Source organism: Ursus americanus, chromosome 34 (assembly GCF_024610735.1).
Source record: "Ursus americanus isolate L20-20 chromosome 34, mUrsAme1.1.p, whole genome shotgun sequence".
Classification (NCBI taxonomy): Eukaryota; Metazoa; Chordata; class Mammalia; order Carnivora; family Ursidae; genus Ursus; species Ursus americanus.
Genome location: NC_142160.1, coordinates 6110855 through 6138312, shown reverse-complemented (window position 1 = coordinate 6138312; position 27458 = coordinate 6110855). Strand labels below are relative to the sequence as shown.

At 43.0% G+C, this 27458-nt stretch overlaps 1 protein-coding gene across 9 annotated transcripts in view; it reads left to right on the top strand.

Annotated features, from left to right (window-relative positions):
* Positions 1-27458, top strand: part of RCL1 (RNA terminal phosphate cyclase like 1) — a 90492-nt gene that overhangs the window by 26364 nt on the left and 36670 nt on the right. For 7 of the 9 annotated variants that reach the window (XM_087858814.1, XM_087858819.1, XM_087858821.1 and 4 more), the window contains 2 exons: positions 24233-24304; positions 26690-26865. In XM_087858814.1, the coding sequence (XP_087714940.1) occupies positions 24233-24304; positions 26690-26865 (248 nt within the window). Of the gene's footprint in view, positions 1-6790; positions 7099-24232; positions 24305-26689; positions 26866-27458 lie in introns of those variants that run through there. The other 2 variants (XM_087858813.1, XM_045772377.2) reach the window with 2 other exon arrangements.

The following is a 27458-nucleotide window of genomic DNA, read 5'->3' as shown; positions in this document are numbered from 1 at the left end:
CCACAAGTGTACCTGCCGTCTGCTGCTATACAACCCGACTATAATATCATTGACTATATTCCCTACCCTTACCTTTCATTCCCATGACTTACTCTTTCCGTAACTGGAAGTCTATACCTCTTACTCCCTTTCATCCATTTTTCACATCCCCCCAGCTCTCTCCCCTCTGGCAACCACCAGTTTGCTCTCTGTATCAATGAGTCTATTTCTGTTTTGTTTGTTCCTTTGTTTTGTTTTTTTAGATTCCACATGTAAGTGAAATCATATAGGATTTGTCTTTCTATGTCTGACTTGTTTCACTCAGCATAATACCCTCTAGGTCCATCCATGGTGTTGCAAATGTTGCAAGATCTCATTCTTTTTTATGGGTCCATTGTGTATATATACCATATCTTCTTTATCTGTTCATCTATTAATGGGCATTTACATTGCTTCCATATCTTGGCTATTGTATAGCTGCAACAATAATAAATAATGCGGCAATAAACATAAGAGTGCATATATCTTTTTGAATTAATGTTTTGTTTTTTTGGGGGGGGGTAGATATCCAGTAGTGGAATTACTGGATTATATGGTATTTCTGTTTTGTGGTTTTTGAGGAACCTCCATACTATTGCCCAAAGTGTTTGCACCAATTTACATTCCCACCAACAGTGTTCCAGGATTCCTTTTTTCTCCACATCCTTGCCAACACTTGTTATTTCTTGTCTTTTTGATTTTACCTATTCTGGCAGGTGTAAGGTAGTATTTCGTTGTGGTCTTGATTTGCATTTCCTTGGTGATTAGTAATTTTGAGCAACTTTTCTTGTGTCTGTTGGCCATCCGTATGTCTTCTTTGGAAAAATGTCTATTTAGATCTTTTGGCCATTTTTTAAAAAGAATTTATTTATCCGTTTGACAGAGAGAGAGACAGTGAGAGAGAGAACACAAGCAGGGGGAATGGGAGAGGGAGAAGCAGGCTTCCCGCTGAGCAGGGAGCCCCATGTGGGGCTTGATCTCAGGACCCCGGGACCATGACCTGAGCTAAAGGCAGACGCCTAACTACTGAGCCACCCAGGCGCCCCTTTTTGGCCATTTTTTTATTGGATTGTTTTTGTGGTGTTGAGTTGTGTACATTCTTTATATATTTTGGCTATTAAACCCTTATTGGATATTTCATTCACAAATATCTTCTCCCATTCAGTAGGTTGCCTTTTCATTTTATTGATAGTTTCCTTTGCTGTGCAAAATTCTTTTATTTTGGCATAGTCCTAACAGTTTAATTTTGCTTTTGTTTCCCTTGCTTGAGGAGACATATCTAGAAAAATATTGCTAAGGCCAGTGTCTAAGAGGTTACAACCTATGCTTTCCTCTAGAAGTTTTATGGTTTCAGGTCTCACATTTAGGTCTTTAATTTTTCTTTTCAGTTTATTTTTGTATATGATGTAAGGAAGCAATCCAGATTCATTCTTTTGAATGTAGCTGTCCAGTTTTCCTAACAACACTTTTTAAAGACACTGTCTTTTCCTTATTGTATATTTTTGCTTCCTTTGTCATAGATTAATTGACCATGTAAGAAAGAGTTTACTTCTGGGCTCTCTATTCTGTTCCATTGATCTTTATGTCCGTTTTTGTGCCAGTACCATACTGTTTTGATTGGTTTAGCTTTGTAGTATATCTTGAAATCTGGGATTGTGATTCCTCCAGCTTTGTTCTTTCTCAAGAGTGTTGGCTGTTTGAGGTCTTTTGTGGCTCCATATAAATTTTAAGATTCTTTGTTCTAGTGCTGTGAAAAATGCTGTTGGTATCTTGATAGGGATTGCATCGAATCTGTAGATTGCTTTAGGTATATGGACATTTTAACAACATTAATTCTTCTAATTCATGAGCATGGTTTATCTTTCCATTGTTCATATTGTCTTCAATTTCTTTTATCAATGTCTTGTAGTTTTTGGAGTACAGGTCTTTCACTTCCTTGGTTAAGTTTATTCCTAGGTTTTTTGGGGGGAGGTTATAATTGTAAATGGGATTATTTTTTAAATTTCTCTTTCTATTGCTTTGTTGTTAGTGTATGTAAAGGAGACTCTACTGAATTCATTTATTACTTCTAATAGTTTTTTGGTGGAGTCTTTAGGATTTTCTATATATAGTCTCATGTCGTCCACAAATAGTAACAGTTTTACTTCTTCCTTACCAACTCAATTGCCTTTTATTTCTTTTTCTTGTCTGATTGTTGTGGCTAGCACTTCCAGTACACTATGTTGAATAAAAGTTTTGAGAGTGGACATCCTTATCTTGTTCTTAAGCTTAGAGAAAAAACTCTTAGATTTTCATTTTAGCAATCTGTTCTTTAACAAGCCCTCCAGTCAGTTCTGATGCACGCTAACATTTGAGAACCACTGGTTTAGACAGTTCTGAGTTTATAGATTTAGGCTATCCATGTATCTTTCAATTAATTGATTAAGTAATTGATTCTAGTCACATTATTGAACTCCTGCTAGGTGCTAAACACTGTGGATATGATGATAAGATACTATTTTGGCTTGCTTTGTTTGTTTGTTTATTTATAGAAAGAGAGAGAGTGCAAGCAGGGGGAGGGGTGAAGAGAGAGGGAGTGAGTGTCCAGTAGACTCCCTGCTGAGCATGGAGCTGGATGCAGGGCCTGATCTCACCACCCTGACATCATCACCCAAGCTGAAATCAAGAGTTGGACACTCAACTGACTGAACCACGCAGGTGCCCCACTATTTCTGCTCTACATGATAGAACGAGGTTTCTGCACTTATAGGATCCCTAAGTGTTTTAAAAAGGCTGCACATAAACTGGTTATGAAAGGATATATATGCAACAATGTACTTGTGAATAGTTATTGTGAGTGACCAGAGGCAGAGAACTGAACACAGAAATTTATCCTAAAACTGGGACAGTGTAACCATTAGTTTCAGGCTGAGGTGAGAAAAAGCCTGTAGGACCATTATGGTTTGAATAAAGGAGATGATGAGATAGCAGAGTGGGTGAAATGTGGTGTTGAGCAACTTTCTCCATGGATTGGGAAGAATCCATTTCTACCATGGTCTCCAAATCCAATGTCCCATTGCTAAGCCAAGTACACTTTCATCCTTATATTATTGTTATCCTTACCTTTATTTGTGGAAGTAATTACAAGGCAAGATATATGTCATTTATTGTTTAGTGTGAAAGAAAAATCTATCAACAGATTAAAAAGTTTGTAATGGACAATTTCAAATATAAATGAAAGACAGAATCGTATCATAAACTCCTATATCCTTATAATCCAACTTTTGAGCTACTTGGTGTGAGGATCAAATAAGATTATGTATGTAAAGACTTTAGCAGAGAGCCTTACTCTCAGTAGGCTTTCAATAATGGCTTGTTGTACCAGTCACGGTTCAATCAGAAAAGCAGAACCACTCACTAGAGATTTGCTATAGGGATTTGACCTTATACAATTGTGGGGACTGGTTTCACAGTCTGTGAGGCTGTTGTCTTTGTGCGTGTTGATAGAACCCAAAGTCAGTACGATGTGCTGGAACCTGCATCAGTCCTCACTGCCTGCAAATCTCCAACCTCAATGATGTGAGTGACCAGCAGAGGACAGTGTCCTTCATCGTGGAGGTAAATGTACGTTGGCCCAGGAGTTGGAGTTGCTAAAGCAGGATCCAGTGAGAACCAGAGGAGCTATGGGCCCAATTATTGATCCAGCCCAATAGGCAAGATCAGCATCAGATAAGCATGTGAGCGGCAAGAGAGCCTGGAACCCTGCAATGACCTTTCGAACATAAACAATGTGGCTGTGACTTCACTTTTGTCTTCCAAATTTTATGCAAGATGTTTTTTGTGGTTTGCTCACCTAGAGTTATGCAAGGAAGGGAATTCAGGGACATGTAGTTTTAGTTATTTGTTACTGTGTAACGAACTACCCCCAAACCCATAGCTTAAAACGGTAACAATCATTTATTTAGCTCAGGAATACGCAGTTAGGGCAGGGCTCAGTGAGGACAGTTTATCTGTGCTCCAAATGGTGTTAGCCAGAGTGGCTCCAAAAACTGATCAGAGGCTGGTTGGGGATTGGAATCACCTGAAGGCTCCATCACCCCCATGTCTATGATTGATGCTAGCTGTCAACTAGAATAGTTGATTCTCTGTGTGGTCTCTCTGGCATGGCAGCTTCATGGTGGCCAGGCTTTTTATCGGAGATTCGGGGTTCCGAAGACATAGGACTTAAGAGAGAGGGAGAGTGCGGCAGACTGGGAGAGGGAGAGAGACAGATAGGCAGATGGAGTTTCTATTTTGGTTGTCATTTATTAGCTATGCCACTTTAAGCAGGTCATTTATTTCCTCTGAACCTCAGTTCTCAAATTTTAAAAATCAGGACTTATTTTGGGGTTGCCCAGAAGGAGACTCCGAGGCAATAATTTGAATGAAAGTAGTTCATTTGGGAGTTAATCCCAGGAAATATTAGAAGAGAGCTGAGAAGTGTACAGGGAAGGAAAGAAGCTGGTAAAAGTTAATCAAACAAGTTACCACTGTGGGCAGCTGGAGCTTAAAACCTCTAGGGAAACCCAGGGAAACACTATAGAATCTATGTCACACAGCGTGAGGGGCTGGGATATTTATATATCAACTCCCATCTGTCATTGGTTGAAGACTCTGGGGAACATTAATTCCTCAGCACCTTTGGTCTACTGAGATCACGCCAAGTGGGAAAAACCCTCAAAGAGATACAGGTGCTGCTGGAGGAAAATTAGCAGGCCTGCACTGAAAATGGTAAAAGCTTAAGGGATATGGACAGGGCACCCACAGGGTTTGCTACAGAGTATGGGTTGTTGAGTAATTAAAATGGGATGACAGACAAAGAAATCCACTCCTGGCACGATGGTGCTTGTTATTGCTTTGGCACGCGCCACTGCAGGATTGAAGGGAGGCCCTGAGGTCCAGGAGCTTTCAAAACTCACATCAGGAGACACTGCCAATTTCCTGAAAGGCAGTCTTAAGAAACGGCAATAATATCAGTGGGATTACCCACCCCCCTCAACAGACTTCAGGGCTAATAACCTGTCGTCACCTGTGGGAGTGCAGACCTCCCCAGTGGTTCCTCATAACTGAGTCTTATCTACACAAGGCTTGCTACCTTGGCTAATCTTACTCAAGCTCCAACCCTTGCAGATCACTGCCCCCCTACCCCCAAACGTTCTGGAACTCACGATCTGGTGACATTATCCAAGTGATGAGGTTGTGGGATATAGGTGAGGTTCGGTGGGGTGGAGTCCAGAGCCGATGACCAAGAAAGAATTCTTGAGATGTCTTTGATGCAAAATGGTCCTTTATTAAAGCACGGGAACAGGACCTGTGGGGAGAAAGAGCTGCACTGGGGTTATGAGGAATGGCCCATTATATACCCTCAAGTTGGGAGGGGGTTAGGGACAGCGTAAGCCTCTAAGGAATTTTGGAAGCAAGGTTTCCAGGACCTTGAGGGGGCTATCTATGGTGGGAAAAGGTCATTTATTACTGTCTAATAAAACCTCAGTTATGAGACCCTTCAGATGAGTATCGCTGGGCCATATGCTTGGGGGACGATTGCTAACACGTATCTTGGCAGGGGGGGCTTAGGGATAAAGGAAGTTTCCAAAGGAATTTTTATTTGTTAAAGTAGACTTACAGGATCCTGGTTGGGGAGGGGCGGTGTCAGGCTAGGATTGCCTTTTGCCCTTAGCAAAGTATTAACATTGAGACAGTTGAGTCCCTAGAGGAATGTCATTCTACCTGTTTCAAGGACTTGTCAATGGTCTGTAGGTAGTAAGGAAATGTAATAATTTTTCTTCTGCCTTGTTTCCCACATCACAAGAAGGTTTGCAAACCCGTGTTATTACAATACTGGATTCATAAGTTTGTAGTCATTTGATAGATATCTGCGCATCTCTGAAGGTTTCTGAGCAGAGGAGTGACATAATCCAATCTTTGGGAAGATTCTGGTGTGAAGGATTAAAAGACAGCAAAGAGGGAAAAGCAGAGTCTGTGTGTGTATGTGTTAAGTTATTACAATTACCCATTTTGAGGCAAGCGGGATGGGAGGAACTGATTTGGCTAGAAGCACTGTGCACATAAAGGGACCCATGTGAAAGGGGCAAATCTTGGTGTCTCATAATAGAGTAAGCAATGGCCTGGTCTTGCAAGACTCCAGTCTCCATGCATGGGGCCACGGCCACCTTTGCAATGTTCCTCGCGTCTCTCCTCACGTGTAAGGACGGAACGGGAGCACCTCGCAGGGTTACAGCTGGGAGCAAGGGGACAGCGCCGGCTGCGCACGCAGCGCCGAGTCCGCAACAGGATAAGCGCGCCAATCCCACCTTCTCCTCTATCAGGAAAAAGGCGGGGGAGATAATACCATCTACATCCAGGGTTTGCCGTAAGTACTGAGGCTAAGTACCGGGCATGGAGTAGGCAGCCAACCCCAGCCTGTCGCCTCCCGGCCCCCACGCGGGTGAAGACGCACGGAGACTACGAGGGAAGAGGAGCTCCCGCGCTTGGCTCCCAGGCCGCCCCCCGCACGCGCTCCCTCCCGGGGCGCGCTGTTGCCGGGGCCCGAGCACCGCCCCACTCTAGCGCGGGCCAATGACAGCGCGGCCCGGGCACCGCCCAGCTCCAGCTCGAGCCAATAGCGGTGCCTCAAGGGCACCGCCCTGATCCCGCGCGGGCCAATAGCGGCGAGACTCGGCGCGGGAGCCGCCCCCGGTCGGGTGGGGAGGCGGAGAGACGGCCACCGACTCCGCCCCTCTCCCCTCTGACCCGGTGTCTCGTCTCTCCGTCTTCCTGTTCCAAACCACGTGGACGCGCCGGGGGCTGCGGGGCTACGGGAAAGAGCCCGGGTCACCGCCGCCGCTGTCGCCGCCAGGGTCGCGACCCCCGCGCCCGTCCGAAGTCGCCGCGCCCCGGCCGCCCGCACCTTTGCGAAGGGCGCGCACATGGCGACCCAGGCGCACTCCCTCAGCTACGCGGGCTGCAACTTCTTGCGCCAACGACTGGTTCTGTCCACCCTGAGTGGGCGCCCCGTCAAAATCCGAAAGATTCGGGCCAGAGACGACAACCCGGGCCTCCGAGGTAACTCGGGGAGGAAGCGCGCGGGGTGGGCGCGGGGACCGTGGGGGTGCTGCGCCGATACCCTGGGGGCGGCGCGCGGGGAGCCTGAGCGTCCAGCGGGCGCGTCGAGGAGGCCGAGCGCTGCGTCGCCCCCACACCCGAGAGCGCCTCGGGCTGAGGGGGGGGGCGGGGTCGGGCCCGAGGGGTGTGCTGCGGTGAGCGCTGCGCTGGCGTTTCCCGGGCGCTGCTAGTAAACAGCTACACGTTTTCCAGCCCTACGTGTTGCAACAAATCCCAGGCATCGCCCCCTCGCCTGCCTTCAGTCCCTCTTGCTCACACCGTGAGCCTCTCGAAGGATAAAGGCAGTTTGCTGGACCGAAATGTGGTGATTGGGCAGATTTAAGATGGAGAGAGATTTGGAGAGAAAAGTATCACTGGTTGGTTCCGTGCTCTGTCCCAAAACACGTCTCAGAAGCAGCTGCCGCCTCGGACATCGGCTATCCCTGTCGCCATGATTTCGCAGCTGCCCTCACACCTCTCCTTGGGTGTAGATTAAAGAAAAAATTAAAATTCTGTGTTTGTTTTTAGCCGTACCTGGTATGTGCGCAGGACAGAAGCTTTGTAATAATTTTTTTGTTGTTTAAGTCATGGGCCTGATTGCCTTGACTTTAGTCAGATTTGATGACAAGCGCTAAATTACAGGTTTCCAAGCCCCCTTTTTTTGCCCGACAAAAGTGGATTTATGAAAAAATAGTCCCTGTTTAAACTCACATCAAATTAAGTGGTGCCGATTTTCAACTGGTCCCCTGGAATAAGATACATGGATTTGAAAGCTTCTGTCTGGTTATCCTGAATTGGGAGATTCACGCAAAGGAAAAAAGGAAAAACCTATCCGCAAATTGAAGGAGAGAGTTTGTGGTTGGTCTTGGAAGCTTTGTGGGTCCTGTTGAACTGTTTACTTTTGCGCCAACTTCTGTACTAGGTGGCCGGCCCATTTCCTCATCTGTCTGAGTGCGTGTTCTGGACGGTTACATCTGTGCCTCTCTTGAATGGTGATTGGTTGCACATAGAGGGAAAATGCTATGTCATTGATGGAGATAGACGGTTAGGAAAGAAAAAACCAGAAGACCCTCCATACCTGGTGACAGTGGGAAGGGCTTGTGTTGGTACATGATTCTTCTCTCTACTGCTCAGAAACACTGAGGAAGTTAAGGAGGGACCCCAGCGTGGTTTCTGCCAGGTGTTCCCAACATCTGTACTTACTTTGAATCTGCTTGGGCAAAGCAGTTGCTTGATTGCTCTGCTCTGTGGCATTCTCAGCCAGCTCTCCCCTTTACCTCCAGTTTACTCTAGAGAATTTGCCATTAGCTAGATATGGGAAGACAGGCTTCTACTTCTGCGAACAGTGGGCATAGGTTTCTTTATCATTGTTTGTTTTTTTAATAGCAATAGAAGTACTTTGGCCTGGAAACCTGAGATTTCTGTGGGAAATATAGTGCTTGTAAGATGCAATTTAGTGTTTGTCTTTTGACAGGTGGCCTCCAGACTAATATTTAATGTTCGGAAAGATGCTCCCCACTCCCCAGCCCCCTCTCCCACCCCTCCCTGCGGTCCACTGTTTGTGAACATCTCTTCACTGCCCCCCCCCCCCCACGAACTCTCATTCTTCCAACAAGATTTGGCTACTTGGCACTTTCCTGAAAGGATGCCAGGCTACACTACTTGGGGGAGGTAGTGCTCATTGCAGATGTGTTGGTATTTTATGGGGAGCACGACGTGGAGCATTATTTGCCTTACCTTATTAATACACCAAGGGAAAAAACAGAGGCTCCTGATTTAGATCTCCTTGTGCTGGTTTCAGGTCCTCAGAAATCTTGTAGATGTTCATTTAATTTCTTCCAAGAGGGGGACGCCTGGGTGGCTCAGTCGGCGTCTGCCTTTGGCTTGGGTCATGATCCCAGGGTCCTGGGGTTGAGTCCTGCATCAGGCTCTGTGCTCAGCAGGGAGCCTGCCTCTCCCTCTGCCTGCAGCTCCCCCTGCTTGCGTGCTCTCTCTCTCTCTCTCTCTCTGACAATAAATAAATAAAATATTTAAAAAAAATTTTTTCAAGAGGGAAATGAGATATTTGTGTGTATATATATATATATGCATTCATAGATACACATACATGTAATTGTATATACACATATACATACACACATGTACATGTTTATGTATCTAAATACATGTAGCCCCTGATTCATGATAATGTGGTCATAGTCAAGTGAGTCCTTGGTAGTTTGAAGATGTAGCCAGGGGGCTGTGCTGCCAGTCATCTCTCCCTTTCTGACTCTTTCTGACTCAGATTCTGAGAATTGGAAAAAACTCACAGCATATCCAATAAAATCTTCAGCTTAAGTATAAAAATTGCATCTCTAAAAGGTGCTTGCTTAATCATCCCTCCTGGTGTGGGCTCTGGAGGGTGGGGGGTGTAGAGGGCTTTTGCCTCAGGGGCACTGGTTCAGAAAAGGTTACTGAGCCCCAGCATGTGCAAGGCTTTGTGGGAGTGTAAACATGAGAAGCTGGTTGCCCCACTTCTGGAGGAGCTTTCTGAGTAGGAAGTGCTGAGAGTAGCTTGAGTAACCAAGTAGGAAGAGCTGCATGTTGTAAAGGGACTCAGCGGAGTTAGGGCAGAGGCTTCCCTGGGGGTGATGAAGGAAGACTTTCTGGGTCTGCTTCTGGTCTGGACAGATACGATGGTGGCTGCCAGAACCACTGTTGGTGAAAGGAATAGCTTGTAAGTCAAAGAGTTCTTTATTTATTACGTTGAGGTAAAATTCTTAATTTGTTGTGGTTGTAGTAGCTTGGTGGTTGAGAGATTGGTCTAAAGTTAGACCTTGGTTTGAGTTCTGGTTCTGCTTTTGCAATTAGTTCTTGGACCTTGGGCAAATTCTTTATCATTTCTGAGCCTCAGTTTTTTCATCTTAAGTGAAGCCAACCTTTACCAACTTCATAGGGTTATTGTAAAGATTAAATGAAATAATACTTAAAGCAGACAGAACAGTGCAGGGCATGTAGGAAAAATAAACGTTAGCTGGTTTGGGGGCGCCTGGGTGGCTAATTCGGTTAAGCGTCCGACTCTTGATTTTGGCTCAGGTCAGGATCTCAGGGTTCTGAGATTGAGCCCTGCATCTGGCTCTGCGCTCAGCGGGGAGTTCGCTCCCCCCACCCCCCTTGTGCACTGTCTTTCTCTCAAATAAAAATAAATAAACCTTTTAAAAATGTTAGCTGGTTTTATTATTATGTAACTTCTACCTACGAGTATAGTTCTCTCTGGTGTCCGAAATCTGTTCCTGCTTCTTTTTTAGATTCTTTTTTTTTTTTTTTAAAGATTTTATTTATTTATTCGACAGAGATAGAGACAGCCAGCGAGAGAGGGAACACAAGCAGGGGGAGTGGGAGAGGAAGAAGCAGGCTCATAGCGGAGGAGCCTGATGTGGGGCTCGATCCCAAAACGCTGGGATCACGCCCTGAGCCGAAGGCAGACGCTTAACCGCTGTGCCACCCAGGCGCTCCTGTGCCACCCAGGCGCCCCCTTTTTTAGATTCTTAAAAAAGATTTATTTATTTGAGAGAGAGAGAGAGAGGGAGCACTTGCGCACAGAGGGAGAGTGAGCAGAGACTCTCCCACTGAGCAGAGAGCCTGACACGGGGACTCGATCCCAAGACCCTGAAATTATGACCTGAGCCAAAGGCAGACACTTAACCGACTGAGCCACCCAGGTGTCCCCATTCTTGCTTCTATATGGAAACTTTTCACATATTTCAAGAGAATTATGCCTTCTTTTTGTCCTCTCTTTTCAGTTTAAAGTTTTCCTTTTGGGTGATGTCTCCCAAATAGTGAAATTGTGTGTATTATGTATAATATAGTGGTTTTCAACCAGGGCAGTTTTGCTCCCCAGGGGGACATTTGGCAGTTTTTGGAGATATTTTTGGTTGTTGAAACTGGGAGGCTGCTCCTGGCATCTTGTGGGTAGAGCCCAGGGATACCATTAAACATCCTGCAATGCACCCGACAACTTCCTCACACAAAGACTACTTCTGCCCAAGATGTCAACAGTGTGGATGTTGAAACCCCTGGCATATGAGACTTAATTATTATGCCTTTTCTTTTCTTTTCCCCATATCTCCAGTGGTTGGGAATAACAGTGTGTGGACCAAGAAAGTTGCACAGGGATTCAGAAGGGGATGAGACAGAGGTCAAACTCTGTGACTTCAGGCAAACAAGCTAATCTCTTAAATAAAACTGCCTCCTTCCAGTGCGGAGGGATTGTATACAATGAGAAGGTTTTGAACCCCAAAGAAAGATGATCCTAGAATGGTTTTTACTAATTACACAACCACATGTGTAGTTTTTGCTTCATTCTGAGAAACATGAGCAGTTATGTTTCATTCTACTCTTGCTATTCGTGAGGAGGAAGTAAATATTTTGTTTTGCTGCTGTGTTCCTGCAGGTAGAAAGCCAAGGTGAGGTAGCTGGCAAAGTTGAAGCCCATGGAGTGACAGAGCTGGAAGGAGGCTGCAGCCAGCTCCCGCCTGGAGGGTTCGTTCTCCCATTTAACTGTGTGGTGGACTGGCTATTCCGGAAAGCAGCTGTCCACAGCGGCCCTGTCTCTGGATTTCAAGAGGGCTGTGTCTTGCAGGGTTAGGTTGAGTTCACAGTTTATGGGTAAGGTGAGGTCCAAATGGAAAGAATTCCACGAGAATAATTGTTTAAAGTGGGAATAGGGAAAAATGGACTCGGGTGGAAGCACTGGCTTAGCAGTTAGGACCCAGGACCGCTACTGCCCATGTCCCTGAGCCAGTCCCATGACTAAGCCTCACTGTCTTCCCCTGTGAAATTGGAGAGAGGAGTTATGTGGGCCCACGGGAGTGCTGCACGTGGCTTAAGCAGATGAGATTCTGAAAAGGGAGGGGTAAGTGGAGTTTTAATCAAAAGAATTCCGTAAAATGTGGTGAGGAAACATGCTACATAGAGGTCCCTTGAAAGGAAACATCTTTGGTGAACTGATGTGCTGTTTTGGGGCTAAATCTGGCTGTTCTTAAATTGCATCTTCTAGAAGAATTGTAAGGGGAAACTTTTTCCTCTACTCGCAGTACTTCTGACACCAGATGTGTGAGTTTTTTTTCCCTTACAAAGCAATTCTCCCAATTCTCAGGGAGCATCAGCTGGGTGTACTACAGACTGAACTCAGTTCAGATGCTGTCTACATGCAGGTGACGGCACATCCCACAGGGTAAGGGCTCAGCCCCACAAGACTGCCGCCACATGACAAGTTCCCATCGCAAGTTCAGGCCACTTGTACTTCTGACCAACTGGTTAATATAAATTGGGGGTTCCCACAATCGCCTCCTTGGGTCTGATAATTTGCCAAAATGGCTCACAAAGCTCAGGGAAACACTTATGTTCACCAGTTTATTGTAGAGGATATTATAAAGGGTATAGCTGAACACATGCTCAGATGAGGTATATAGGGCCAGGTGCTGAAGGGTCCTGAAGCAGGAACTTCTGCCTTCTGGAACCAGGGTGTGCACCATCCTTCCAGCACATGTGTTCATTCACTGGCCTGGAAGTTCTCTCATTGTGCAAGAGTTTTAATAGGTTTAATCTCCAGGCAGCCTCCTCTTCCCTCAAGATCAGCAGGTAGGGCTTCAAGTTCCAGCCCTCTAATGACGGTGTTTCTGGTGACCAGGCCCATCCTGAGGTTGTGTAGGGGCCCCATCCTAAGTCGCCTCATCAGCATAAATTCAAGTGTACTCAAATGGGGCTCCTTATGAATAAATTTTTGGAGACACTCCTATTATTTTGGAACTTCCAAGGGTTTTAGGAGCTCTGTGCCAGGAATCGGGGACAAAGACCAAATGCATTTCTTAGTATATCGCATGGTTGCACCTGTATTTTGTTTTAGTATGGTCTGAGACTCAGAGTTACTGCTTAGTAACTATTAGTAATTAGTAACTAGGGGAAGCCTGATGACTCTACTAAGGATAGTTGATTGAATATTGTCTTGTGGATTGGGAACCTGCCCTCTTGTGCCTCTGTTGACTGTTAGTTTGCTGTCACATGTTGATTATTGAGTGCCCAAAATGAGATACTCATTTTTGAAAGACAAATGCCAGTATCCTGATTGTCTGTTTTGAAATCTGTTATTTCTTGAAAGCTGTAAAATGCTATTCCAGATGGAACTGTGCACCATCTTTTTTTTTTTTTTTTTTAGAGTAAGCTTTTAATTTTGAGATAGTTGTGGATTCACATGCAGTTGTAATAAATAATACTGAGAGATCCTGTCCACACTTCACCCAATTTCCCCCACATGGAACATCTGGAAAAACTGTATTACAGTATCACAGCCAGGAAATGGACAGGGGTAAGAGTGAAGGTACTGAGCATTTCCATTACCACGAGGATTCCTCAGGTTGCCCTTTCTCAGCCACACCGGCTTCCTCCTCACCGCACCAACTCCTTAACCTTGGCCATCACTGATCTGTTCTCCATTCCTATAATTTTGTCATTCAAAGAATGTAAGTGAAATCATATAGTAGGTAACCTTTTGTGCTGGACGTTTTTCACTCAGCACGATCTTCTGAAGATTTAAGTTTTTTTAGATTTGTTCCTTTTTATTGCTGAACAGTATTCCATGGTATGAAAGTATCACAGTTTTTTTTAACCATTCACCTGTTGAAAGACATCTGGATTGTTTCCAGTTTTTTGGCCATTATGAATAAAGCTGCTATAAGCATTTGTGTACAGGTTTTTATGTGGACATAAGTCTTTTCCTGGGATAAATGCCCAGGAGTATAGGCGCCGGGCTGTATGGTAGTTTGCAAACTTAGGAAACTGCCAAAGTGTTTTCCAGTGTGGCCTCACCGTTTTATATTCCCACCAGCAATGTGTAAGTGATTCAGGTTCTCTACACCCTTGCCAGCATTTGGTGTTGTCACTATTTTTTCCCCCAAGGGTTTTAAAATTTGTTACTTCTAAAATCAACATTTTAAGAACATGGCTAAGCCTGTGCAGCTGGTGGCACTGAGGCCCCCTTCTGGCCTCTGGCCCTGCAGACCAGCTGCATAGTCTGCTGGGCTGTTTCTGGATGCTTCCCAAAAGTTATTGGCTAAGAGACAGCAGCTTAAGGTCATTGTCCCACCCGTCCGCACCAGAGGTCACATGTTTGAAAACTCCCATCTTGATCACACTTCTTGTAGAACCTGATGTTCTCGGATTTGGGGGGACGGGCTAAAATTTCCTTGGTCGTCTCCAGGGATGGGTGATGCTATCGATGTGAAGGTCACTGATGGCCTTCAGAAGGAAGAGGGAGGAGGCGGTGAACTCCCACCAGAGCACTGGTGAGTGTAAACTGGTTTCAGAGGAGGGTTAGGAAACTCTGGAGCGCCCTCCTATCCCCCTCCCCCCCCAAGACAGAGCCCATGGCCCACTTGTACCCCGAGTGGCAGTCCTCACACACCTGGGATGCCGCAAGGAGCTGCAGGCCGACAGGGTAGCTGCCACACCAGCTCCCACGCCGCCTTGTGCCGGGATGGTGCCCATGGCAGCCCGGGCGCCCTGCCCAACCCAGGCCTCCATGCAGGGTGGCCGGGATGGTTGGGTGCAGGAAGTACAGTTGAGCCACAGCTGGGGGAGGTGGCCCTCAGCCTGCAGCAAGTGGCTGTCCCTGGATGAGCCCGAGGAGCCGGAGTAGGGTGGGCACATTGAGGAGGTGGGAGGAAGGACTCCACGAAGGACCAGTCCCCAGGCTGGGGGCGCCTCCGCTGGGCTTGCAGCCTTTGTGCCTCATGCTGTGCCCAGGCTCCTCCTTGCGCCCTCTGGCCGTTGCACTCAGGGTCTCTAGTTTTAGGTGTCCTGGTTGTACTGTCTTGTTTAATTCACATATTCCTAATGGCTGATGATGGCCAACATCCTTTCCTCTGCCTATTTGCCATCAGCACCGCTGCCTCCGACATCATTTGTTCATTGCCTATTAGGGTTGTTTGTTTTTAAGCTTAAGTTTTGAGAGTTCTTTACTACATGTTCCTGTCCTTACGTGTCAGATATGTGGATGGCTGATACTGTATCCCACTCTATAGCTTGTCTTTTCGTAAGCTCCACAGCCTACATGAGGCTTGAACTCAGGACTCTGAGATCAAGAGTCGCCTGCTCTACCAACTGAGCCAGCCAGGCGCCCCCAGTCTCGTTGTTCTCTTAACATAGTCTTTGGCAGAGCAAAAGATTTTACTTTTAATGAAATAGAATTTATCAAATTTGTCTCGTATGGCTTGTGCTTTTGGTGTTGAGTCTAAGATCTCTTTGCCTTGTTCTAGATCTCAAAGATTTTCAGTGTTTTTTCTAAAGGTTTTATGGTTTTACATTTGATTTTTGTATGAGGTTTAAAACTTAGGTTGAGGTCCTTCTTTTCTTTTCTTTTCTTTTCTTTTCTTTTCTTTTCTTTTCTTTTCTTTTCTTTCTTTCTTTTCTTTTTTCTTTTTGCTTATGGATGTCCAGATGTCCAATTGCTCCAGCACCATTTCGGGCTATCTTTCTTCCATTGAATTGCTTTTGTACCTTTGTAAAAATCAGTTGGGCACATTTGTGTGGGTCTCTTTGTGGGACCTTTATTTGCTTCCACTGATCTATATGTCTGCCCCTTTGCCAGTACCATGTAGACTTGATTACTGTACCTGTAATTGTGTAGACTGATACCTCCAGCTTTATTCTTACTTTTTGTGATTGTTTTAGATATCCTGGTTCCTTTGCCTTTCCATATAAATTTTAGAATAATCTTGTCTTTATCTAAGTAAAAATCTTGTTAAGATTTTGACAGGAACTGTGTTATATGTCAAATTGGGGATAATTGTCATCTTTACTGAGTCTTCTTATCCATAAACATAGTATATCTCTCCGTTTATTTATCATCATCTTTGCTTTCTTTCACCAGCATTGTATAGTTTCCAGCATACAAGTACTGTAAACATTTTGTTACACATAAATATTTTACTTTTTTGAGCAATTGTCAATGGTATAGTATTTTTAATGTCAGTCTCCATGTGTTCAATGCTAGTATATAGAAATACAGTTCATTTTGGGGATCATCCTCTAACCATGCTGAATTTATTTGTTAGCTCTAGGTGTCTTTTTATACATTCTTTGGGATTCTCTATGTAGATAATCATATCATCTGCAAAAAGGAATAGTACTATTTCTTCTTTCTAAACTTTATACCTTTTATTTCCTTCTCCTTGCTGCACTGGCTAGAACTTTTAGCACCATGTTAAGTATGGGATGAGAGCAAACTGCCTTACCTTGTTCCCTCTCTTGGGGGAAAGCGTCCAGTGTTTTGGCGCTAAGTGTAACGTTAGCTGTTATGTTTTTTCTTCAGATGCTTTCATAAGTGAAAAAGTTCCCTTCTATTCCTATTTTTCTAGGAGTTTTTTTGTTTTGTTTTGTTTTTGTTTTTGTTTTTTTATTAAATGAGTTGTATTTTGCCAAATGCCTACTCTGTACCAACTGATGTGATTGTATGATTTTTCTTCCCAATGCGTTTGTAAAGAAAAGTACTAGAACTGAAGAATTTGTATATAAATAGGAAACTTGAAAGGTCATAAAACAGCATAAATCAGAGAATTAAATTTCCCTTCGTTGATTTTATTTCTTTTGTAGGTTTTTATATGAGCACAGCAAAATATCTAGGAATGTTTGAAGGCATGGGACAAAAATAGTAATCTTCAGTTTGTTATTGTAAATAAAGCAGCAGTAAAAATTTTTGTACATATATTCTAGCATACTTCTATTTCTACAAGATAGAGTTCTGGATGTGGAATTGCTGAGTCAAAGACTATGCTTTTTTAAAATGTGGGGTCAATTCAAAGTATGTGAAATCCTCTTGCTTAATTGATAAGATATCCTTTCCCTTAATTGCTACTTCTTCCTTGTATTGACACTTTTTTTTTTTTTTTTTTTTTTAGATATATTTAATGGCATTTGTAGTATGGGAGATTGGAGAGATGATTGGGTTTCTTTGCTTTTTTCATAATTTTTAAAGGTGCTCTTTCTTTGAATTTGATTTTTATTTATCTATTTATTATTTTTTTAAAGATTTATTTATTCATCTGAGAGAGAGCATGTGTGTGGCCAGGGGCGAGGGGTGGCGGGGAGGGGTGCGGGGGGCTGAGGAAGAGAATCTCAGCAGACTCCCCACTGAGCGAGGAGCCCATGGTGGTTCAATCTCAGGACCCTGATATCAGGACCTGAGCCAAAACCAAGAGGTGGTTGCTCAACTGACTGAGCCAGCCAGGCATCCCTTGATTTTTATTTTAAAAAAATAAAACTTTTACCAGAGTATACTACATTTTAAGAAAAGTGCACAGACCCTGGTACCTGGGTGGCTCAGTTAGTTTAGTGGCCGAGTCTTAATTTTGGCTCAGGTCGTGATTTCAGGGTCGTGGATCTGGGTGTTGGGCTCTGTGCTGGGGGTGGAGCCTGCTTAAGATTCTCTGTCTGTCTCCCCCCTCCCCCAAAAAAGTGCACAAATCATAAATGGACAATTTGATGAATTTACAAAGTGGATATGCTACCCATTGCCAAGAAATAAAACATGACCAGCAACCCTAAAACCCTTTCATGCTTGCACCATCACGCCATTTTCTCCCACTCCCAGTGTAAATAATTTAACTTTTTACACCATCAATTACATTTCTGAAATATTAACCGTAACTTATATGAGTGGAATTATAGAGTATTTTTTGTGTGTGTCCGGTTTCTTTGTTCTCATTCATGTTTGTAAGATTCATCTCTGTTGTAGAGGCAGTAGCTGGTTTTCATTGCTGTAGTATACTATTACATTTTATTAATATGGCACAATTCTATGTTAAAGTATTGCAAATATCTGGTTATACTCTGTAACTTGTTTCTTTATGCTTAATTGTTTATTTTGATGAGCAATAGATACTACTTTTACTGTAGTCCAATTTATACATTTTTCTATGTCCTTTTAAAGAAATATTGGTCTACCCTAAAGCCAATGAAGATGTTCTCCTTGAACTTCTAAGGCTGCTGCTGCTTCTTTTTTTTTTTTTTTTTAAGATTTTATTTATTTATTTTGGAGGGAAAGAGAGAGAACACATGAGCAGGGGCAGAAGGAGAGGGAGAAGCAGACTCCTCGCTGAACAGGGAGCCTGATGTGGGGCTTGATCACCAGGCCGCTGGGATCATGACTTGAGCGGAAAGCAGACGCTTACCTGACTGAACCACCCAGGCACCCCCTAAGGCTTGTGTTTTTACGTGTAAACTCTGTTACAATGAATTCATTCTTCATACTTTTTAAAATGGAATTTTATTAAAAAATGGACGTTAAATTTTATCAGATGCCTTTTCAGAGCAGTCAAGCTAGTTACTTGATTCCCTTCCCACCCCCTGTTTTTGTATTTAATAATATTGTCATCTTCCTTGTGCCTTGCATGCAGTCCTTTCCCGGGAGGCCCTCTTCTTAATTGTAGTGGGTAATTGAAAAATGTGTTATGGGCTCTTTTCTAAGGTTTTATGTGGGGTATTTCATTTGTTCTCATTAAATGAAGTTCATTTGTAATTTTTAAAAATTCTTTGCATGTGATGCTCTTAACTATTCTGCATTTGAAGCCATCTCTCCATGCTTTTGTTGTTGTTCTTTGGAATATGTAATGGAAGAATTTTTCCTTTGAGTGTTTGGAAAAATTTTTCAGCAGCTTTATCAGTGCTCTTTTTAGTTTATTTTTTTATTATTATTTTTAAAGATTTTATTTATTGAGAGAGAGAGGCAGAGTGACAGCACGAGCAGGGGAGCAGGGAGGAGAGGGAGAAGCAGACTCCCTGCTGAGCAGGGAGCCCCGAGGCTGGGTTCCATCCCAGGATCCGGGGATCATAATTTGAGCGGAAGGCAGTTGCTTAACCGACTGAGCCACCCAGGTGCCCCCTCTTTTCGGTTTATTGATAAATTTTCTCATTCTCTTAGTTTTGGGTTTCTCTTTTTTGTGTCTTTTTGTTTGTTTTATGTTTGATTTATCATCTTTTTACATAGCTATATTAATTCCATATGTATCAGTAAATATTAGAGAATAGTTTATCACAAAAGCTCATAATTTTTTATTAATTATATTAGTTATTATTATTTATTATTAACTCACATTTTCTTTCCTCTTACAGATGAATGAGACTATTGATCTGTGTTGTATTTTTAAGTGTGATTTTTTTTCTGCTATATTTTCGTTTTTAAAATCTTTTTTGTGATTATTTTTTCATTTACTTTTTAGCTTGTAACTCTGTTCCATTTCTAAAATCTCAGTTCATTTTGCTCTTGCTTTTGTTTTTTTAATTACTAAGGTATTTAGAGTGGTAAATTTTTTTTCCTTTGGTTGACTGCTATGTATTCTGGTAAAATTGATGTTTCTGCTTAAAATATTTTAGTATGTTCTGTAGTTTTTTTCTTGACGTGTTGACAATTTAGGAAATATGTTATATGTTTCTTTCAGCTAAAATATAATTTATTATTAATCACATGTATAATTACATATTATACATAAGATATGTATATGTTTTATGCATATTTCCAAGTGAGTGGACATCTTTTAATTCTGAGAATTGTGTATGTGTTTGTAATATCTACCTTTCGGAATTTAATGAGGATAAGAATGATTTCTTTTTTTAAAGATTTTATTTATTTGTCAGAGGAAGAGAGAGAGAGGGTATGCGGGGAGCAGCAGGCAGAGGGAGAAGCAGGCTCCCTGCTGAGTGAGGAGCCTTATGCAGGACTTGATCCCAGGACCCTGGGATCATGACCAGAGCCGAAGGCAGATGCTTAACTGACTGAGCCACCCAGGGGTCCCAGAATGATTTCTAATTTCATGTATTAATAGCTTGTTGTCTTATTTTTTAGGTACTTCTCTAAAGAAATTAAAATCACATTGTATATATTTTAAATTTGTTCTTTAGATTGAGCATTTCCTCATGTAATTAAATATTTTTAAATATTTTTAATAGCTGTATAGTATTATAAAGATCTTTCACAGGCTATTTAATGAAAGCAGTTTTTTTATTTTTTTAAAGATTTTATTTATTTATTTGACAGAGAGAGAGAGCCAGCGAGAGAGGGAACACAAGCAGGGGGGAGTGGGAGAGGAAGAGGCAGGCTCCCAGCGCTCCCGGTGGAGCAGGGAGCCCGATGCGGGGCTCGATCCCAGGACCCTGGGATCACGCCCTGAGCCGAAGGCAGACGCTTAACAACTGAGCCACCCAGGCGCCCCTAATGAAAGCAGTTTTATTTGCTATTTAAATTGTGTTTTACAGTACCTTTATTTGTATTTTTTAATTCAAATTTTATGTATTTTAGAAAACAAACACGTGGTGTGACATTCAGAGGGAACAAAAAGGGTTTACAAAGTGTGTCTCTGTCTCTTTCCCACCCTCCCCTTCCCATGAGGCAGCCAGTGTTACTGGTTTGTCGTGTTTCTTCCCAGGGCTCTTTTTTTCATAAATAAGCAGATACAGGGGCGCCTGGGTGGCTCAGTTGGTTAAGCGTCTGCCTTCAGCTCAGGTCATGATCCTGGAGTCCCTGGATCAAGCCCCACATCCTGCTCCCCACTCAGCAGGGAGTCTGCTTCTCCCCCTGCCCCTCCTGCTGCTTGTGCTGTCTCTCTCACACTCTCTCTCTTAAATAAATAAATAAATAAATAAATAAATAAATAAATAAATAAATAAAATCTTTAAAAAATAAAAATAAGCAAATACGTATGCACGTTTTCCTTTTTCACACAAATGGCCATCAGCATCTTACTTTTTTTCACTCAGCATATCATGGAGGTGACTTATAACAGTACATAAAAATTCTCATTAATTTTAAGGCTGCAAAGTGTTCTGATATATATTTAATATATATACATGTAACATATTATATATGACATGTATATAATATTAGAAATTTATTTTAGCACACTTACTGTTCCTTGATATTAAAATTGTTATGATACTTTGAAGTTGAGAATGTATTGATTGAGATTTGCTCCTTGTTTAAAAGTGTAGGTCTCTAGCTTGTATTCTTTCCCTCACTGCCCTTATTTGAGACATAGTTTGCCTTTCTTAGTGAGGAATGGGTCAGGCATTGGGTTACAGAGTTACTGGCCCCTTTAAAGAAGTGATGGTGGAGCACCTGGGTGGCACAGTCAGTTACACATCTGCCTTCAGCTCCGGTCATGGTCCTGGGATCCTGGGATCGAGCCTCACATTGGGCTCCCTGCTCATTGGGGAGTCTGCTTCTCCCTCTCTCTCTGCCTGCTGCTCCCCCTGCTTGTGCTCTCTGACAATAAATAAAATCTTTAAAAAAAAAATAAAGAAGTGATGAGCTCACTTCTTGGGGGGCTGAGGAAGGGAGTGCATTAGGTATCAGAGGCAGTATATAAGGAATTCTGAGATTGAAGGTCCTAATAATATAGACTTCTAAAATTTGTTAAATACAATAACATAAAAAAATGCATGAAACATAAAAGTAGTGCTTAAAAGATTATAAAGGGAACACCCGCGTGACCCCATCCAAGTCAAGAAATAAAACACTGTTGCACATAGGGGGCCTCTTCCAGTCACGACTCTGTCCTCTGCCCCTGCTGGTAGCCACTTTCCTGACCAGTACAGTATTTGTGTTGATTGTCTTTATAGCTTTATGACCTAATTATGTATTGCTGAACAGTGCAGTAAAATTGTGCCTGGTTTTGGATGTTTTCCCCTGGTGTTTTTAGATATCTGAACTCTGTATCCCCAAGAGCAGTCTTGAGGAGGAAGAGTCAAAGAGGATATGTGGGAAGTGAAGGGGTAAGGAATCCTACACATCTTGTCTTAATGAAGTTTGGGGACATCAGTCTTACTATTATTAGGTGAACTTGAGATCTTTTTCATACCACGTGATGGAGCTATATATCCACTGTTGCTAGGATTCTAGAACTAGCTCTGGTTTGGTTCTTTGAAGTACTGCTTCTGAATCACCTATTTGCTCTGACCAGGGGATGGTCCAGCCTGGAGGTCTCTTTATGTGTCCATTCTGTTCCCGCCTGTGTTCCTCTGCTGGGCATTTTTAACTAACTGTTCATGCTTAAGTGCCCCTGTGGATTGCAGAAGAAAAAAAATTTCTTACGTTTTGCTTTCTTTTTGTTATTTTTCTTAACTAATCTGTAAAAGCTATGGAGTTTAATTATGGACTTTATTCATAAATGTCTGTTCCTCTCTCCCCTTTAGCCACCTCAAAAGCCTGAACAAATCAAGAGTTTTCCTTTTTTTGTGCAGAGCCCATTGCATTTGCTAGAAATACAGGTGGAAAGTGGCACTGTGGTCTGGATCATGCCTGATTTTTTTAAAAACAATATTCTATCAAGAGGCCATGGAAACAGTTTTGTAGTTGAGTTATTTTCAAACTTTTGTGATGCTACTTAACGCCACAACCAAGTACGTGCAGAGATAATTGTAAAACCCACTGAGGTTTCATGAACAGTGCCCTATGTACAGTTAACTCTGACCTCGTTTATTCTGTTTTAATTTCATTAAAAATAAATGTTGATTGGGGACCCATTAAATGGTCTGCAGGATCCTGCAGTAGGTCACTGCCTGCAGTTGAAAGGTTCCATGGTTTTCTAGAGGAGGTGGTTAATGCTTAGGGATTACACGGAGTTCGGCAAACTAGCGTTGTGGTGTGGTTAGGAGTGCGGACTCGGAGAACTACAGGCTTGGCCTCAAACCCTGGCTCTGTCACTTGCCAGTCTCATTCTCGGGCCTCAGCCTTCTCTAACGTGGGAACGGCAGTCCCTGCCGCGGGACTTTGGGGATTAGGCCAGAGACTGTCTAGCTGTAAGGGAAGCATTAATGTGCACCTGCTGGAATTAGCTACTATTCCTTGTTTTGGGACTTACTAGATTTTCTCTGACTTCTAGCCCAGTGCTCTTTGTACAGATTGCAGCATCTGCTGTGACAGGAGTTGTGGGGCAGCGTTAAGTAACAGAGCAGGTGGATGAGCGTTGCTTAGTTGATGGGCTTGCCCTCTGGGGTCAGTTCAGGTGACTGCTGTGGTCTGAGCTCGAAAATTCTGCTCGTTTATTGTAGGGGTAGAAACTGCATAAATCTCCAGGTGGTCACAGTGCCTTCGGTGCCAGAGATCTGGTCTTCCTGCCCTCGTTCACCGGGCAGAGGTTGATGCTAGAGAGGGAGGGAGTGAGCGTGAGTGTCTGTGTGTGAGTGTGTGTGTGTGTGTGTGTGAGATCCACTCAGGGGAAGGCCACAGGACATAGCCTCCTGTCTGAGTCTTCTCTCTTCTTCCTCTCATATTTCACATTTAAAATCCATTTCCTCCCTTTCTACCCACCCCCCTTCTAAATAATGACCAGCATTTATGTTGTGGATAACAATCTGTTTTTAAAAGGAATTGTAGCAAATTTATACATGAGAATTTAAACAAAATTAAATTCATATAAAGTCTTACTCTGCAGAGAAACTCATTCATTAACATGCGGTGTTTTTTCTTCCAGTCTGTTTTCATGTATTAAAAAGAAGGTGTAATAATACAGTACATTCAAGCACCTTTGTAATGAAATTAAAAACCGAACTGGTTCGATAGCTCTAGATGAGTAGGTGGCAGAGGAAGGACAGAGTTGAGTTGGGGAGACAGTGACCTCTTACTGCTTCTGAGACTGAGGAGTGACCTACAATTTCATCTGCCCCCTCAGGTATTCTGGAACGAATAAGAAATCAACTTTAAAAGGCTTCCCCATCTTCAGCTCTTTCTCCCTTATTTGATGTGCACCCCTGAGGTCAGAAGAGCAGGTCTTTATGGGTGTTAGGCCGCTGAAATTAATACCCCATTAGATTGCTGGTAGGGTTGCTGTTTGTTGTGGAATATGAAAGCTAAATTGTTTCTGACCGTTCCACCAAGCATATGTATGCTAGCCAGTGCTTTTCAGCCGCTTCAGTTTCCTAAACCTGTGGTCCCACCCCAGTCCTGACAAGAACCGGGGCGTGATGCAGGGAGTCACGTACCTTCCACCACAGTTCCTGGATGACACGTGTGCTCTGGAAATGGTGACCTGACATGAAGACAGTCTGTTTTCTCTTTTCCCCACAGACTTTGAAGCCAGCTTCATAAGGCTGTTGGACAAAATAACTAATGGCTCTCGGATTGAAATAAACCAAACAGGTAAGCTCTCTTTCTTCCCGTTCCTGAAAGCACCCACATGTACTACTGAAATAGTCCTCTACTTCTCATGCCTTTTGACCGTATAAATACTCAGGTGCAAAGAGCCAATTTCCTGTCTGGGGTACAGTTGTGCAGAGATGTATGTGAAATCTGCTGGTGTGTAAGGGGCATACAGTTGATTTATAGAAGTTAGAGAGCTGGAAATTTCAGATCAACAAACAAGCACCTCTTTTTCAACAACAGAAATACTTTACACCTAATATTTATGCACAACTTTTCAAAGTCCGTTTATTTATTTTGTCACAATAAAATTTTACAGCCAACTCTGTGAGGTAGTCGCATGTGCTGAATTTTATGTTATTTTTTTAATGTTGTCTTTTAAAATAAGTATGCATGGGGCACCTGAGTGGCTCAGACAGTTGAGCGTCCAGATTTTGGTTTCGGCTGAGGTCATGATCTTGGGGTCGTGAGATTGAGCCCCGCAATGGCGCTCCACGCTCAGCACAGAGTCTGCTTGGCATTCTTTCCCTCTTCCCCTCCCCCTGACCCCACATGCACATTCTCTCTCTCTCTCAAGTTAAGAAAAAAAAGTCTTAAAAAAATAAGTATGCACAAGTAAATGCAAAAGATGTGCAGATCCGTTCACCTGTTTCTTCTTCCGTTCCCTCCGTGAGGGGCAGCTGCGGTCACAGCCCGGGGTGTGTGCCCTTGACTCTGTTACATGCCTTTGCTTGCATGGGCGCATCTGTGTCTCAAGCCGCCAGCAAGGTCATGCTCTTCATACTGCTCTGCATCCAGCTTTTCTGCACTATCACAGATGTCTCAGAACTTTCCCTGCCAGGTATTTTGCAGGCCCATCTCAGTATTGCAGTGGGCCTGCTAGAGTATTCTGTTGTATGGAGGCATGATAATTTATTTAACTGCTCCCTCTGATAAACATTTAGGTTGGTTCTAGCTCTTTGTTTGTTGGCTCTTAGAAACTCTTTTCTTGACCTTGTATGGAAAACCGTGGCTCTTTGTTTGGCTGGCTCTGTAAACTATTCACCTTTGCACATATAGTCCACAAAGGAAACTGTGAACTTTCTCATTCGTTGGTACTCATAAGAAAGAAGACAAGGTTGCCCTAATAAGTGTGCCCTGCATCACATGAGACTCACTGATCCATAGCTGCATTCGGCCCTACCCTTTGGAGAATAAATTTCAGGCATGAGACTTCTGATGCCCTTTGCAACCTGTGATTCCTCGAGTCTTCCTTGACTTACTTCGAAATTGCTGGAGATTTAAAAAATTTTTAATTTAAAAAATAAATTTTTTTAGCAATTTTTATCGGTGATTCAGAGGGTTCATAATTCTTTTCTGGTCATATCTGCACCTTAAATTGGAAAGTAAGACATTTTATATGATCCTGCTTCTACCTCATTCTTCCTGCCCCACCAGAGTAGAAGCCTTGATTCTGATGATCTGACCAATTTCTCACTTGGTTAATTTGCAGACATAGATTTGCAGACTTTAGTGATGATATGGTGTCTTTTTTTTTTTTAATGAAACTCCAAATTTTTTTATTTTATGAAACTCCAAAGAGCTGCTTTCCTTTTGAGTGACCAAGCCTAGCTTTCTTTCCTCTAATGTTAAATTTATTGGTAAATTATGCCAGAAGGCAATGGCAAAAGATTTTGAGTAGCAGCAATCCCTTGTTCACCCATTTATGCACCCCCCCCCCCAGATAATCTAGAATGTTTTACTTTGCTTTTCCCCCTAATATGTACACCCAGTAAGAAACTTTTTGGGTGATACGAATATGTGAAAGAGTGAATAAAAATAAGAGTTTCCACTAAAGCTATTCAGTAATTTTAGATCTTTCCATTTGTTGCTATTAAATTAAAAGAGCTACTATTAACAGAATTAAGTGCCATCAAGTACTTGCCTTCTCTAGGAATCCTGTTGGTGAGTGCGGCCTATGGGAAATCTCATTTCAAGGGCCCAGAAGGACCTGCTTGCTGGTGTGATGATTTCGGCATGTTATTTGTAAAGCCCCCCACCTGCAGGCAGAGTGTGCTTTGGAAGACCAGGGCGTCTGTTAGGATCTCTCCTCTGTGCCCTGCCACGACTTTGGCAATGCAGTTGCTTAGGGAGGGGTTTAATTTATTACCGTTTATTAAATTACACTCACAGTTTATTATTGTTACAGGGGCTTGACAGTAATGAGTCAGCTTTTGGAGTGAAGTGTGGGCTCTTAGGAATGGCATTTTGAACTTCTTGGATGCCCTTGTCAGACTTTCCCCTTGGGGTTTATTGCCTTCGCTGCCTTTGTGACACTTAGTGTGTTTTGTTTTGTTTTGTTTTGTTTGTTTTTTCTGCTGAATGTGGCTCTTCCTCCGGTGTAAGGAACGACCTTGTATTACCAGCCTGGACTCCTGTATGGTGGGTCTGTGGAACATGACTGTAATGTCCTTCGCAGCATTGGCTACTACCTGGAGAGTCTTCTTTGCCTGGCTCCGTTTATGAAGCACCCGTTAAGAATTGTTCTACGAGGAGTAACCAATGACCAGGTTGACCCTTCGGTGAGTAGTGAGTAGTTTTGTCTCTTGCAGCAACCCGGCGTTAGAGAAACAAGTTCCTGATAAAGCACAGGTTTGTTGCTGAGTGTCTTTGTTTTGTTATTTACCGTGAGATTTAGACATTTGTCACTCTAGGAAGCAGATGAACCAAGACTTGCAATCATCAAATTCAGTGACGATTGTTAACATTCATCAAGGTGCCTTTCATTGTCGTGTCTAAGAACCTTCAGAACAGATGTGTGCAGTCTCATCATGGTTGACATGAAATATGGCTCTGTTGGCTCAGGTGCTTGAGAGCGGAATCTTCTTAAGGTCATGTGATGGCTGCGACTGGAAGGCAGCAGACCAGAATTTTAGACAGAAAATAATAATATCTCCTTGGCATTGCTGTAGCATAATCTTGACTTACTTGGGTTTTAACCATAAATTTTAGGACTTTTCTTCTTCTGAGAAGAGTTGGCAGATTTAGAAAAAGGGCAAAGGCAGGGAAGGTAAATGTGAATTTGGATAGTTTGTGGGCACCAGCAAGCTGCTGCTTTTTTTTTTTTCTTTTAAGGTTTTATTTATTTGAGAGCGAGAGCACAAGCAGTGGGGAG